At 38.3% G+C, this 15,788-nt stretch overlaps 1 protein-coding gene across 2 annotated transcripts in view; it reads left to right on the top strand.

Moving 5' to 3' along the window:
- The first annotated feature begins 260 nt into the window (after positions 1-260).
- The window catches only part of shroom2a (shroom family member 2a), a 47,516-nt gene continuing 31,988 nt past the window's right edge, over positions 261-15,788 (top strand). The window contains exons 1-3 of one of the 2 annotated variants that reach the window (XM_028027250.1): positions 261-571; positions 2,027-2,228; positions 15,122-15,270. In XM_028027250.1, the coding sequence (XP_027883051.1) occupies positions 2,031-2,228; positions 15,122-15,270 (347 nt within the window). In that variant the 5' untranslated portion in view covers positions 261-571; positions 2,027-2,030. The remainder of the gene's footprint in view (positions 572-2,026; positions 2,229-15,121; positions 15,271-15,788) is intronic. The other variant, XM_028027251.1, reaches the window with a different exon arrangement.

The raw sequence follows: 15,788 nt of genomic DNA on the forward strand, positions 1-15,788 counted from the left end.
CATTTTAAAGTCTAAATGCTTGTTGTCGATGAAGATGGACATCTTTTTATGCCTAAAGATAGTGTTTTTAATAATTTCTGAATAGAATAGAATAGAATCCCATTGATAGTCAGTGGGTTGTGTTGTTGCGTCAGATGTCCAGTAGGGGGTGTCTCGTCCCAATCCTGGCCAGAGGTCCACCTGTAATTGTCCAATGGCTGCTGTTAACTAACTAACTAACGGTAGATGGCACGCGTGTGCCGCTCGTGCCACACCGGTTATCCCTGTTGTCCGTGGATGGGAGCTAGGTTTAGCTTAGCTCATTTAAACTCTCAGAAGTGTGTCAGCGTTTCTTTGTGGGACTGTGTGTATGAAGCAGAGGACGGACTGAGCTGTCGCGGTCCGAACTGGACACATTCTCGACTGGAAGTACCGCCCGGGGTCTAATTAAGAAGACCGAGGAGGTCGTTTGGTCGCATAAACTGTTGGAGAAGATGAAGTATGTGTAAGGAGGTAAAGCTGGGATATAGCTGCCTGCCACCCGACGAAGCTCTCCTGTTCGCCCCGGTTTATCCATAAGTTGAATTCCCAGGTAAGTCCAGTCGTATCGCTGAGAGTTTGGGAATAATATTTTCGCAAACACAACTTGCGAAAAGGGAAGTTTACCTTTTGGCAGAGCTTGTACTTTTTTGTATAAGGCTTTCTTTGGTAAACAAGTAGGTCGGTGTAACTTTATTTATTCGTCTAGCCGAGCGTGTTTTTTGGGGTTTTTTTTCATTGTCGGTCGACGACAGTGATAATGTGTTTAATTCTCTCTCATGTAAGAGCATTAAGTTTAATTCAGAGCGTCTGGACTATGACAGCAGCTCTGTACTTACTGCTACACACTTACATCCGTCCTGCACAACTGCGTTTTATACATAAAAATAACAAAAAATAATCATCCCCCTCAACCAGGGAAGTTACTATTTAATTTATGTATTCGTGCTCTTTTCAGATTAATAGCTCTATAACTTAATGTAAATAAAAAATACTCAGCTATGCTCAATTATCTGTATTTTTTAAAAATGTATCTATCTTGAATTTGTTTAACAGTATTTTTGCTTAAAACTATTGTAATGTAGGACTATGTAATTACCTTTAATTATTCCAAGGGGTCATTTTTACTGTTGTTTTTAGGATCCTATTACTACAATGCAAATGAGTTTATCTTTTAAACTGACGGCCCAATAAAGTGACATTCTATTTTATATGACTAAGTTGTTACAATTGTTGTCAGAAGTTAACAAATGTATTTCCCTGTCAGTTTTTAATGCCCACGTTGCCATAAAAACTCACTGTAAAACCCAACAGTGACATCAGTTTTCCATTGTTTGTCACAGTTAGGGGTTTACGGTTGCATTATGGAAACAATCACCAAGAAACCTCTGCTTGGGATGCAGTTCAGTACACAACTTGATTTCTAACCGAATTAAAACCGTATAGCATACTGGAACATAATGACATGTTTTGATATTATTTGAAGACTTCAGTTAAATGGCATTTTTGTCCATTACAGAGACTTTCCATAACCCAGCTTTTATCCATTTACTGTGTGGGCATAGGAATAACAAAAACAAAATCCTGCCTAAAGCAGTCATTGCAAATTGGGAAATAATGGAGGAGAAGATGGAAGTGCAACATGTGTATATAAAGAAAGCGTGATTTATATAGGTAATTAAAGACACAATGCTTGAGATTTTTCATCGGTTTATCTAAAATGATTGCGGCGACTCTTGTGTTTTACTGTCAGCCTCTTGACGTCGAGTGAAACGCTTCAAAATTTGTAGCTGGTTTTAATCAACACAACACTGAAGCTGAGGCACAACAGTAAACAGAGACTGGAGGCTGGGTCAGAAAATAAACCTCTTAAACCCTGTTCCTTTGGTAAACACCAGTTTGTAGTATTTGTACTAGAACTGCTTTGAGTTATGTGATCTGTGTCTGATTAGTGGACATGTTTCAATGTTCTTGTTCTTTCTTTCCTTTTTCTTTTTTTGGTAAACAGTATAATGGATGCCGAGGGAGCCACTCGTTATCCGGAAGCAGAGAGTTTTTGGCATGCGTCGCAGAAATCTGCAGATCTGGATCACAGGACGAGAGATGCAGAGAGCTGGAGGCCGGTGCATGTGTTTCTGTCGGGAGGCGCACCGTGGGGGTTTACGCTCAGAGGAGGGCTGGAGCATCGGGAGCCTCTGCTTATAACAAAGGTAAATCCCCACAACACACACACCCACCCCCTGCCTTATACATTTCAGAGCGAATGAAAGTTAAAACTACTGTCATCTGTGGTACTTTGCAAAAGTAGCCAATTGCTATGAGATGTTTTTAAAATTTTGTCACACTGCAACCCCAAACTGCAATGTGTTTCTTTAGGATTTTATGTGAAAGCCCAACACAAAGTACTGGATAGTTATGAAGTGGAGAGAAAGAGACGTGCGGGCTTAAAATGTGACGTCAATTTGTCTTCAGTCCACTGTATTCTCATACTACTAAATAAAATAATGTCCGGCCAAGTGCCTTTAGAGGTCACCTTATTGGTAAATGTGTCATATAAGTATCAATTCTGAGAACAAAGTGAATATGAGGAAGATCATCCTAAAGTAAATGAGACGGAAATCTTTTTGGTTGTTATTTAAAATGCTATATCTTGTAAGGTAAGGCAATTTTATTTATCTGGCACATTTTCAGCAACAAGTCAGTTGCTGAAAATGTCAGAATTTTCCCCTCTTTATGGACTAAAACCAAAATACTTAAATTGGCAAATGTACACATTGTGGTGGATTTCAACATGGCTATCTGCTCAGGGTAGCAGATAGCCATCTGCTATCTGCTAGCAGATGGCTAGCAGATAGCAGATCTGCTAGCCATGATTTCACTGATGATTACTAGTGAAACTAGTGAAATCATCACTAGTAATGATTTCTCTGGATTATTGTTGGTTAAATGTTAAATGTTGGTTCTCCATCTTTGATTCTTGTTCTGGGTTGGTAAGTAGATGGTACTGTTTAAGTTTGTTCTGGATTTATAAACTAACTGGAGTTTCTCTAGGTCTTGCTCTAACATTATATTATATTATATTATGTTGGTCTAAAGTAATAGGTACTCCACAGTTTTATAAAAGTAGCTTGTGGAAAACTACGGTTGGGCTTCACCCCAAACACACCATCTCCACGAGAAACATGGTGGTGGAAGCATTATGCTGTGGAGGATGGTTTCTTCAACAGTGATGGGGAAACCGGTCAGATTTGGTGGGAAGGTGGACAGAGCTAAAAACAGGACAAGCGTGGAAGGAAATCTGTGAGAAGCTACAAAGGGTGTGAGACTGCTTCTGGGATTTTTGGGTGATGTCGGCCTAGTCAAAGCCAGGCATAAATACGTCTGAAAATCTGTGGCAATGCTTGAAAATCAATGTTTAAACATCCTCTATCCAAAGTAGTTATGTTTTAAAGAAAGTGAGCTAAAGGTTTGTCCTCTAGTTGTACAAATCTTGTAGAAACACACTGCAAAATACTAAAAATAGAGCTGGGTAGTAACTACTTAGATCTTCACTGTTTGTTATATTTACTAGAGTTTTGTTTTTTTTCTAGAACGAAATACTTTTCGTTGTGTTACTGAACCGCAGTTGAGTAAAATTCCTGGATAGTTTATCCAGTGTAGGTAACCTCCCCAATGGAGAACAAACATATTTTAAAGAAAAATGCACAAAACGCAGACAGCTGGAGTTTACATTAGAGTGAGACTTCTTGCTTGTGCACAAGCTTCATTATTCTAAGGTTATTTTGTTTCTGCTATTTGATAAACACTGTGTTTTGTATTGAAATAAAACTTTGTTGGAAAAATGTTTCTTCTTCTTTGAATTTTGTTGTATTCGTTATCTGTATGACACCATTGTAAAAAAAATCTAATCGGATTTTATGACCAGCTACTGAATACTCCAGTAGTCTTTATACAGTTTCTATTTGTAAAATGTAGAAAACTATCATTTTTTTCTACTTTAGCTATGTATTACTTTGTATTGCTCCATCACATAAAATCCCAAAGGAGTAGGAATGCTTTTGCAAGACACTTTTGTTACAAAACTCTGAATGTGATTATTTCTTTATAGCTGACTGTATGCGACGAGCAGAGTGTTTTCCCCGTGTCACACATGGACAGTGAACTGAAATGTGAAAGTGCATGGCAGAGATGAGGATGACTAATTTTAATATGATGAACACAGAGCTCTCTGTCTTGTCTAATGGGATCTCTGATGTGAACAAGTTGTTTATAACCGTAGGAGTGAAGTGTAATATCAGCCTGTAACCTGGAGGTCACACCTCATCAACTAACACAGTGGTTGCTTATGCAGAAGTCCAGACATTTTTGTAATGAAAAAGAAAACACAAAGGGGGAAATAATCATGGTTTGAAACTTGATGTTTGAACTTTTGAATTTAAAAGCTGAACATCGTGATCTCACCTTGTCTTTTTCATTCATTCATGTATTTGGACGTCTCTGTTGGAGTAGGTCTGGGCGACACTTGTCATGTGTGATTTGTGGAAGAAAACCTCATAAACATAAAGCGAAGCAGAGGCTGCAGTTTGTCACTGCTGTATGTCGTCACCTTGTTAAATCGCTGTGTTTGGCTGCAGAATGTGCGCAGCGCCGCTGAGAGGGAGACTTCCTCAGAAACCTCATGTGGCCTCACTTCTCTGCTGCGCGTGTAATGATTTACTACGAAAGACCTTGCTTGTTAATTTGACACAGAAAAATACCAGCAACTGTTAGTCATGAGCTACTGGTTCTCTTGAGTTTTTGTGTGTGTGTGTGTGTGTGTGTGTGTGTGTGTGTGTGTGTCATATCTGCATTGCTGCAAAGGGGTCTAAAGTTCATTACAGATGAGTAAAACTCCAGCATACGTATACTCAGGTTTTGTGTTGGTCTTTTGCAACATGATTAAATGTGTTTTTAAGCTTAGACTTTTTAAACTTTTTGCAGGTTTATAAGTATAAGTGGAGGCAGGTAGCAGTGAAAGGTGGAGGTCAATTATTGACTGCAGCTTAGTGGTTGAATTCAGACTCAACGTAATTGTTAATGTTTGGTCTCTGAGCGATACAGCTAAGCTCCAAGAGCTGACAGAAGTCAACCTTTTTGCATCAGATGATAAGGTTCATTTTTTTTCCATGTTCTGATGCAGTTCTTGTAAAAGTATTCACATCCTTTCTGCTTTCTTCGATGTATAAGTAGAGGACCACCGATCGGATATAAATATCTGTATCGGTCCCAATATTGAAAAAAAATTGTAGATCGGGTATCGCTAACAATGTGTTAGATACATTAATGCATGTCTATTTAGTCTTTTTAGGTATAGGGTTAGGGCAGGGTATGCTTTTTCATCTCAATAATGTTACGCTTTATTTATTTTACATACTATTTAGAATTTCTAGTTACACTTTCTGAACCATTTGAAAGAAGGTTTGTTCCAGATTATTTTGACAGTTTCTTTATTATTTATTTTATATTGGCTGCTATACACCTAATTGCACTGGCTGATCAGATTAAAATTAGTGAAGCTATTGGCGTATTTATATGTGCTGCACTAGTACAGAGTTGCCAAATAAATTTGTAATTTGATACATTTATGTCTGTATTTAAAAAAAAAGGAACAAAAAACATTTTATTGTATCGGTATTGGCCGCTACAGATGTCTGTATTGGTATCTGAAGTGAAAAAAGTGGATCGGCGCATTTACAGGTATGAAATTCTGTGCATTTTGTTGGAATTTTATGTTTTAATACGTCACAAATTAGTGCATTAAGTTGAAATGGTAGCAAACGGTATTTATTTTTTCACAAATAATCATGGAAGGTTTTCACATTGTCATTGTTTCTGGTTTTTGTGGCCTCTGAAAGATTTTTCTCCAGGATTGTCCTGTATTTAGCTTCATCCTTTAAACTATGACTAGCTTAACTCTGCCTCCTGAACACACTCATCCCTGCAGTAGGACGCTACCAACACCATGTTTTACAGTTGGAATGGTGTGTCCCAGGTGGTGTACAGTGTTAGAATCCCATTGCGTAATTTAAGTCCCTCATACCTTTTCTCACATAGTCCTCACTGGCAGTATGTGAATCATTTTTTAATAAATTCATGAAGAGAGTCGGCCATGTCTAGACTTCGCACACGTTTTTTAGTTGTTGTTTTTTTAACACCACAACCTTCCTCTCTTTTACTGTTTTTTGAGTTTTCTGTTGAAGCTTTGGCATTTGTAGCATTTGGTTGAAGTTCAGCCTGAGGAGTATAGCTAGCGGTACCAGGAACAGGGAAGGAATCTTGGAGTTTTGTTGGATTTCCTGTGAATTATCAATGACAGCCAGGAGCCTGTCGGAATGACAGGATGGGATGAATTAAGCGAAGGTTGGACCTATGCATTCTTTTAGTGTCTCTCAGATAAGAGTTAAAATGAGTTTGATTTAGTATGCTGTCATGAAATGAATTTGTTTTAAAATGTTTGAGGCTTTTCCTCTTTGATTTATGATGATCTAGAAAAGCTGGAGGATGATGTTTTCCAGCTTTATGTAATTCTAAGTGTTATATTCAGGTAGACTGAGTAAATAAAGTTTGCAAACATCTCTGCATTTTAGCCTATGAACAGAAGCCATCCCTTGAATCCACATTTCTGTCTGTTGCATTCCCACTTCTTTGCATATTTTCCAGCTCGCTTCAGGGAAATGTAATAACAAAGGTCCAACAGTCTGATGACAGGTTCACCGTATTGGTTAAAAAAATATCCTGGATCTAATTAAAATTCTCCAGATTCTTCTCATAGCTCAGGTTATGCTCAAGGTCCTCGTGGACTTAAAGTTCTTAGTCTCAATAAACCTAAATAATCCTGTTTTACACAAGACATCTGGGCACGCACCTCATACATGTGTTCCCTCTGTGAGGAACAGCCTTTATAAGGGAAAAAGTACTGTTGGCTCGTTCTGAACCAGTACCAGACGACGTACTGCAGAAATAACTCTGTTCTTACACGCTTGCGATAAGTCACCCCCAGGTAAACAGGTTTTCCCAATTATTGAAACTTTTGTGTGGCAACATTGTGGGCTAGTTTTGAGTGCCGCAGGCCTGCTTAGCCTCCAGAGAAAAGAGGATTTAGAGAGCACAGTATGCATGCTGATGGCTCAGATAAGATTCAAAATGGATAATTGTTGTTTTTGTGTGTGTGTGTGTGTGTGTGTGCGTGGGTGTGGGTGGGTGTGTGTGTGTGTGTGTTACTGGAGGCACTTCCACATAAAGTAGATTTGTACTGTATGTTAAGAGAGACTTGTAAAACTGATTATTACTGCTTCAAGTAAACCGGTTCATTCATTATCAGATACAGTGCAATGGTAGCAAAAATTGGATTAGCAAACACTAGCATGAAGTTCAATAAACTGCTTTCTGAGTTTAATTTAGTTGAACTTTCAAAGTGATTTTAATGATACACGAACAAAAAAGTTAATATTGATAGATAACCACAAACAGACCTTACTCACCATGTTTACACTGAAATCTGGACGCTAACTAGGAGACGTGGGCGATATTGCAAAAATGTCATATGAAATAAACATTTAGCGCTCAGGTAAAGTGCATTCCTGCTACGTGAAAGCTGATGTAGTCAGAAACTACACTTTTCATGCTGACGTATGCACACCTTTCACTGTTAAACATTCCAAAGTGTTCATCGTGACTTTAGATTGAGGGAAAAATACTCTTTTACTCCACAGATGATGTTCAAAGTATTTATTAAAGGAGAGTGTTCTTGTTCTGCTAGTTCAGAAGAACTCTATGCGCTTTTAAAATGATCCCTTTTACAGACATTATACACTTCAAAAGCTTCCTTGTCTTTTTGTCTGTGTAGAATATAGTTCATGTTAGTGACCTTAAGCAAGAACGGCTTCCTGGTAGAAATATATCTACTGTAGTTTTGTTTTGAAAATGTCTCTCCCTGAATGGGTTTTTCAGCCTTGATTGTGTACGAACACACATTTTCTGACCTTCTCTGGTGGGGTGACTTACACCTGATGATGTCACAATGAGTGTCTCTTCTTTGAGCCTGTGGTGGCGCAGCACGCCCCGGGGCTGTGGTGGCCCCACGTTTGGAGGCCTTAGTCCTCGACGCGGACGTCGCGGGTTCGACTCCTGGTCCTGACGACCTTTGCCGCATGTCTTCCCCCCTCTCCTCACCCTCCCTCTTGTCTGCCTACTGTCGAAAAAATACGAGCCACTAGCGCCGCAAAAACTCTTCGGAGAAAAAAAGAAGAAGAACCCAGACCAACTTAGAAACTCATAGAAGACGCCCAATTGGGCAAATCAACACTGATTCTAACAGACTCAGAATGTTATAAATTAAATAGGCAGTATTATGTAAAGTCAACTTTTTTGAGCTTTACATCATGTTATAATGTTATTCTATCATCAGCAACATACCTGTACTGTTACTTAGATTTTTTTGAGAAGTCCTTTTATCATGGCAACCATAAAAACACTCAGTACCACCCACGAGATGTAGTTCCTCTTCAGTGTTGCAGTTTCCAAGCTTCCTCTGCGACTCCACCACTCAGTTCCTTCAGACTAGCCAGCAGCTATTAGCAAACACCTGGTGGAACTGAGCATCTGCTGAGCTCATCATATGAGCTACTTCTCAGTGCAACATTAGTAAAGAGGTTAAAGGGTTAATAAAAGGGCCATGTTGTGATGACTTTCTGAAGGTGGAGTTTCAGAAAGAGAGCAAAAGTTTTTAAAGAGACAATTTCAAGGTGTTAAATTACAAAGTACATTTCTTTTACGTCATATTTGATTAATACAGTATTTTTATAATAACTGAATGTAAAAGTTACTAAAGTTACTATGTTCCTGGAAAATGCATAATACCGCCCCTCTAAAGAAGAAAATATACAATTACTGTCAAAACTTTAAAAAGAAACACAAACAAAAAATGTATGATGTTCTGGAGCTTAATTGATATGACACGTAAATAAATGATGGAAATCAAAAACCTTGATGTCCATGGCAAAGTGTGCATGAAGCTATGAGAGAATCACAAATATGAACCTGGCTGCTTTTATACGCCTTGGAGTGAGAGGCAGTTTTTAGTGTGGAAACATTTTTATGAACCACACATGAGCTGGAAGCTGGTTCAGCAGAGCCGTACCTCAGGCAGGGAAACGCCAAAAAGCAGAAATGGATTTTAATGCCTGGTAGAACTGGAACCAAATCACCCCCCAGTGTTCACTGTCATGTTTACCTTTCAAAATATGAATCTTTTTATAGCTATGTAAAACAGCTACCTTTTTTAATATGTAAAGCTTCTTACCAGAGTTGCACTTTTTAAATGATAGAGAATGACTTTTGCATTCATTATTAAAAATGTAAGTCTTGAGATGAGCTTGTTAAGCTCATCTCAATACTTCAATGAATTTTATTTTTTTAATTTAACCTTTATTTAACCAGTTTAGTCTCTTTGACATCAAAGATCTTTTTTATAAGGGAAACCTGTGCATGACAGCAGCAGAATAGTTACAATAAAAACAAACATGCATTAAAATTTGCTCACAGAAACACTCACACACCGACCAAGTAGACTGGGATCTCCATTTTTTAATAAGTCCTTCAATGTAACATTTGAGACATGCATCCTGAAACATTGTCTTCTAGACTTTTAGGCGTTTTCTCAGAATACTGAAAAGATTAACGGAGCGAAGGTGTGCGCGGCAATTGGTCCAAACTTATTTGTTTGTGTCAGAGTTTGACTGTGACTAACCCAAGTCCCTGTTAAATGTGAAGACGAGAAGAGGAAACATTTTTATCTCGTTTAAACAGCTCTTTCCAGAACTTACAAACCAAATGCTAACCTCAGAGTTGTGAGAATGTATTTATGGAGATCTTTTGGTCTTTGAGGTCTTTATGCCCAAAGACAAAAATATTTTCCTGCTCCACCTTTTCAACCGAATGCATGAGTCAGATTCCATAATTCTTTTATAACAGCTTGGATCAAAATTGTCTCTGCCGATGTTTGATAATGAAATATGTTAGAATCCTTCTTCATTAACACTTCGTTAATACCCTTTTGCAACGCATTTTGTGCATCTGGACTGCTGTCTAATTATTCATACAATTATGTAGTGTAGTGTTTTTTACATTCAGCTTTGATCTTGTCAGCTGAGCCACTAATGGATTCATAATGGAGTAATAGTGGAGTTATTAAACCATGCTCTGATCACTTCACCTGTATCCTCTGTGGTGTGTCTCAGTGATTATTTGTTTGAAGGTCGAATCTTATCTGATTAATTCATTTAAAATAAAAAGCCATAATGAATTGAAACAATGAACCACTGCATGTTGTTTTATAGGTGACGGATTATAGCTCAAAATCTAAATCTAAGTAATTGATATAGTTCTTGTTTAAATTTGGGATTTTAAACAGTGACATTTTCCTTGGAACCAGGAAGTTTGATTTATTTAATTACACTTTACTCTAAGAAGAAACACTGAGAGCTTACAGTAACGCAGATACTGGTTTTTCCATCACTTAGATTGGATTATGAAATACTTCGAAGTCATTGTAAGCTTTGTTTCTATATGAACAAAGGATCAAGTGATTTTGTAATACGCAGTAAGAAGACATTCTAGTGACGAACCCACAGAGAATTATCAGCTTGCATTGTTTCATTGCTCCCAACATTTTTGTTGCAACCCAGTGTGGGTGTCTGTGAGAGAGTTTAAGACGCTACTTCAAATAAGTAATGGGCAGAGGAGAACGGAAAAGACTTTGTATTTAGCATTTCCTTCTTAAAACTTGTTTGTCTAAGTATTTCCGTAGGATGTTTAAAGGAAAATCTCATTTACTTCTACATCTACCCTCCACTCCACCTCATTTGGGTAGTTGTTAAGGTATTCTTCTAAGAAATGGGACACTCCTTCAGGAAGCTCACTCATAACCTTTCTTCTCTGATTTCTCATTGTACTCGAATACAACGTAGTGTACCTGAATGCACCATGTAACCAGTTAATGGTTGTTAGCAAAGAACATCCACTACCAACACGATGCATCCAAATTAGGCCTGTCACGATAACAAATTATCCTGGACGATAAATTGTCTCAGTAATTATTACTATAAAAGATTATGTTGTTTTGAGACTACTTTGAAGTAATGAATTGATAATGGCACAGTAATGCAAGACCAATAAACTTTCATTTTGTGAAGAACACTTGGTACTGGAACTGGAAGACATTTTAAATATCAAAAATCAAACACAACAACCACAAGCAACAAATAAGATGGAAATAAGTACCACACACAACCAAACCACAAACAAAATGGATTATGATGCCTCTGAAAAAATATTAATCATCAAACTCCTGTTAGTTTATTAAACAATTAATTGATTTATCGTGACAGACCTAGTCTGGATGTGTCAAATACAACAGTGTTTTTGTTTCTAACTATGTATATATTTTTTCTTATCAGAGTTTACGTAAAATATAGGTATGCATTTTATTTTTGTGTCTTACTGACCTTTAACTTTTTTAGAAGACTCCAAAATAGTATTTACAGTAGCGATTTATGTCAACCAAGAAAGTGGTTTTTGTTGTTGTTGTTGGGTTTTTTTGTGTGTGTTTTTTTCCCCCTTGTATTTCAGTACATTCATGAGTAAATTTGTAATCTTCTAAAGAAAATGTTAGAAAAGTTCTTTCCCTTCACCCACCCGCACAACCCCAGGTCACAGGATGTTTAAGAATCAAATGGGACTTAGTCAAAGTTTGGTGTATTATTCCTTTTTTTTAAAAAAAAAAAACCCATTGTATTCGGATTATCTATTATCATTCTTTAATCTTACTTTCAAGCAAAGATCAACTTTGAAAAGCGAGGTCAGATTTACTTAAATAGCCGTGCAAATTCAACACTTAATTATTGGCTAGGATTGTCAAGTTAGTGTAACAACTCACTTGAAAGAGCTTAATATTCGCCTTGCAGCTTTATATACACAATGCTTGTGAACTTGTGTATATAAACGTCTGAAAGGTTGCTTTTAAGTGATGACCAATAATGTCAGTCAGTTTAGTGACGCGTCAGCTTGCTGCTCAGGACATCTGTCAGCAGAAATGACACATTCCTCACCCTCAGTGGCACCACATCCTTCCCTTCATGACACAAGGCAACTCCTTTTTTAAGATACGGTTTAGGATACAGCTGCTTTTGGACTGATTACATCCTGGAGGACGACGAACAACAAGGGAAAGGCCTAACGCTCGGGCCTGTCGGGAGTCAGGAGGAGTGAAAACTGTTTAGAGAAGCAGACACTCTCCTGTTTTAACATTGAATGAACTTGAGCTTCATGTTTTCTTTGAAGAAGCTCCTGCTATTATTTAAAGTGTCTTCTTCCCATTGAGTAATGCTTCCTGTAAAAAGAACAGATTAACAAGTCGCTCTGGGAATGTTGCTGAATCTTTTGTGCACATAATACAGTTTATAGAAGACTCTTGGTACTGCACTGTTGATATGGCATGATCTTGACTTGAGCATAAATCAGGGCTGTCAGCTTCACACTAATATTTATTGTGCCCATTGCTTAGTCTGCACTGTTGTATTAAACACAACCTCCATCTACTATACTGACACAAAGAATACTTGTACATTTTTTGGAAATGCTATGCCAGTGCAGCAAAATAATGCTGCACTGGCATAGTGCAGCAAAATAATGTTGCTTTTTTCTTATCATTATATATTGTGTCTAACCAAACTTGTCAAGTCTCCCGTTTTGGCTGGGGAACTAGTTTTTTTTTCTTTTTTGCCTCCCTTTCCCACCATCCTCCCTTATCATTATTTTCTCATAAATATCCCGTTTTGTGCCCCCCGCTCTCGCGTTAGTATACCCTCTATACTCTGTTACATTAGTCCTCCCTCCTCTAACACTAGCACCGGATGGCAACACTTCCCATATTCTCAAGTCCAAAACTTGACAGGTATGTGTCTAACCTAACCATAAGTGTGTCAGTTGTTCTGTTATTGTAAGCTGCAGTCCTTTGTAGCTACAAAAATCTGAATGATCCAGGAGGTAAAAAAAACTTTTGGTCAATTCTATTGATTTGTTTTTATCAGGACTATACCACACACACAAAAATAGGAAGCAGTTTAAATCAAAATCTCAGTATTAATGCACTGAATTTTTCAGCATTTAACATTGTAATGATGAATCAGAGCTGATTGAAGGGAAAACTAGCCACCATTTGGCCGGTCAGCTCTAGTTGCACTATTGGTTTTCTGGAAAGTCACTTCCTAGTAAGAAAAAAAAAAAAAGGAAACAAGAGTTATGGAGACAAAATAGTGAAAGTAAAATAATTGCTATCTTTTTAGACAACTAAAGGCTCTCTGTTACTAAATGAGTCAACCTTATAGTTTGGCCAAGTAAGAAAAACACCTTTTTCTAGACATGGTTCTTCACAATGACTAAAATTAATTGTTGTTGGCATTTACATGTGGACAGATGCATTTGTGATGGTTATATTTCCTGTCTTTTCCACATAGATAGTAATTTTTAGACTAAACTTTCATGAAACCTAAGTAGATGAGCTTTGAGTGACAGATTTGGATCACCAGATGGGGCCCCCTAAAGAAATAAATTATGAAAACATTTATTCTTTCAGTAACTTTCCTACTTTGCCTCTTCACTAATATCTGAAGCTTTACTTTATGTCCTCTGCTTCACTGAAGTGTATCTCACGGCTTTGTTGAACAGGAATAGTTTTCCATCTTGAGTAATCCCAGGTGTTTTTTATCCGTTTTCAGCATTGTAGCTGTGTGAATGTATCAGGCTGTTTCTCCACAAAATCCACTACCATATCAGGACGAGCTCAGGAATCTTGCCAGCCAGCATGAAAACCGTTTGTCCAACCTCGCTTTCTGCTCCCTTATAGAAAAATGAAAAGAACCATGGTTTGATCTTGGCTGCTGGAGGTTTTTGTTCTTCTTTATGTTTTTTTGCAGTGAGGGTAAAGGCCTACTAAGATATGAGAGTTGGTAAATCTACACATACCTCTCTGGTTGAGTCACAGCACCCTGCTACAAGTTGAGAGAAAAACTGATAATCAGCTGCAGAGCTGAGCTTTTTGTGTGCTAATGTGCCAGCTGCCAGGCAACGTCTCATGGCCTTTCTTTCCACGCTGAGCAGTTGTTGTTTTTTTCCTTGTCTCAGATCAGACTTTCTGCGTCAGTGTGAGGACAGCGATGACCTTAACGATCAGTACTTATGACGCTTCAGAAATACCAGGCTGTAGCTGCCGTCAGCTTTAAGATGTTCTATCTCGGTTTGTCCAGCCTTTGTGTCAGTGTGTCCTCTGAGATATTCCAGCAGCAGAAATTGTGAGTCCAGTGTGCTGTGCTCTCTTCACTGTACATCCTCTTGTGTTATTTCAGGTGTCTGCCTTCAAACAAACACGACGCTGTTTGTTTTCTCACTATGCCACAGGTTTGGAGTGCAGCTTTTTGAAGCATTTTGCTGCCTTTGATTCTGGTCCTTAGAAGCTCGCACGCCTGCTGCTTATTTTGGAAAACAGCATATTTTGTCTGACGTTGCTGTTCATCCATAACATTTAAACGTAATTAAAATCACAAGTGAATAAGTTTGTTCACACAGTCATTAAAAAAACATGACACGCCATCATTCTCCTACCACTTCCTGTCGTCGTCTTTCTTTTCCGCCAGTAGTAACATCCGGTTGTTGATCACATGACTTGTGTGATGCGAAAAAAGTGTTTCTGTGCACCCGAAAAACCACCTTATCCTAGCAACAAAACATTTTATTGAAAAACATGGATTTTTTTTAATTACCGTGTTTCTGTGAAGCAAATTTATTTTCATAATTCCAGTTTGCACTATTATCTGGTCAATAGAAACAAAGCTACTGTAACTTTTATTGTTGTCACAATAGGACCGCTAAACATTGTGATAAAACTTGTGTCGCCCACCCTTACATCCCACATACTCAATTTCTCTTACTTTGTACTGATGTATTTCAAATCATTAAGTCCCAATGTTGTCGGTTTATGTTTAGGTGCATATTTATGTTTTTGTTCCAGGTTGAGGAAGGCAGCAAGGCAGCAGCTGTGAGTCTCCAGGTTGGAGACGAGCTTGTCAACATCAACGAGGTTCCCCTGAGTGGCTACAGGCAGGAGGCAATCTGCCTTGTCAAAGGCTCCCACAAGACCCTCAGTCTAGTAGTGAAAAGGTAGGTGCTCGGTCTCCTCCTGGATTTGCTGCCATCACCACCTAATAAGCATAAAAGTTCACCATGGCAACAGCTAGAAACACACCTAGGCGACAGAGAAGCAGAGATCCTGAACCCAGCAGCTGCGCGTCTGTAATTCAGTCCGTTCATTCTGGGATCCGCTTCACAGAGCTCGTGTTAGCTGGATGTTCCTGTTTAGCCAGGCTTGCTCTTAACTCTGCTTCCTGGTTTGTGGCAGAGTGTAAAAGAAGGAAGAGAGGGTGACATCATGTATGTTAGATCCCACACAGGCAGGTGTTGGGACATACAAGGGGAAGTTATTTTATTATGTGACTCTGAGATTTTTTTTCTTTTCTTTTTACGTTCAGCACACCCTGTCAGTTGGTTTTGTGCTCTGTGTGATCAGGCAATACAGGTTTGTATAGTTTTGTCTGACATCAGTACCTTAACTAAACGCCTCGCTTGTTTTGCCCAGAAATATTCTAAACTTATACAGAATAGTAAGCCACTATTGTCAC

This window comes from Xiphophorus couchianus, chromosome 9 (genome assembly GCF_001444195.1).
Source record: "Xiphophorus couchianus chromosome 9, X_couchianus-1.0, whole genome shotgun sequence".
NCBI lineage: Eukaryota > Metazoa > Chordata > Actinopteri > Cyprinodontiformes > Poeciliidae > Xiphophorus > Xiphophorus couchianus.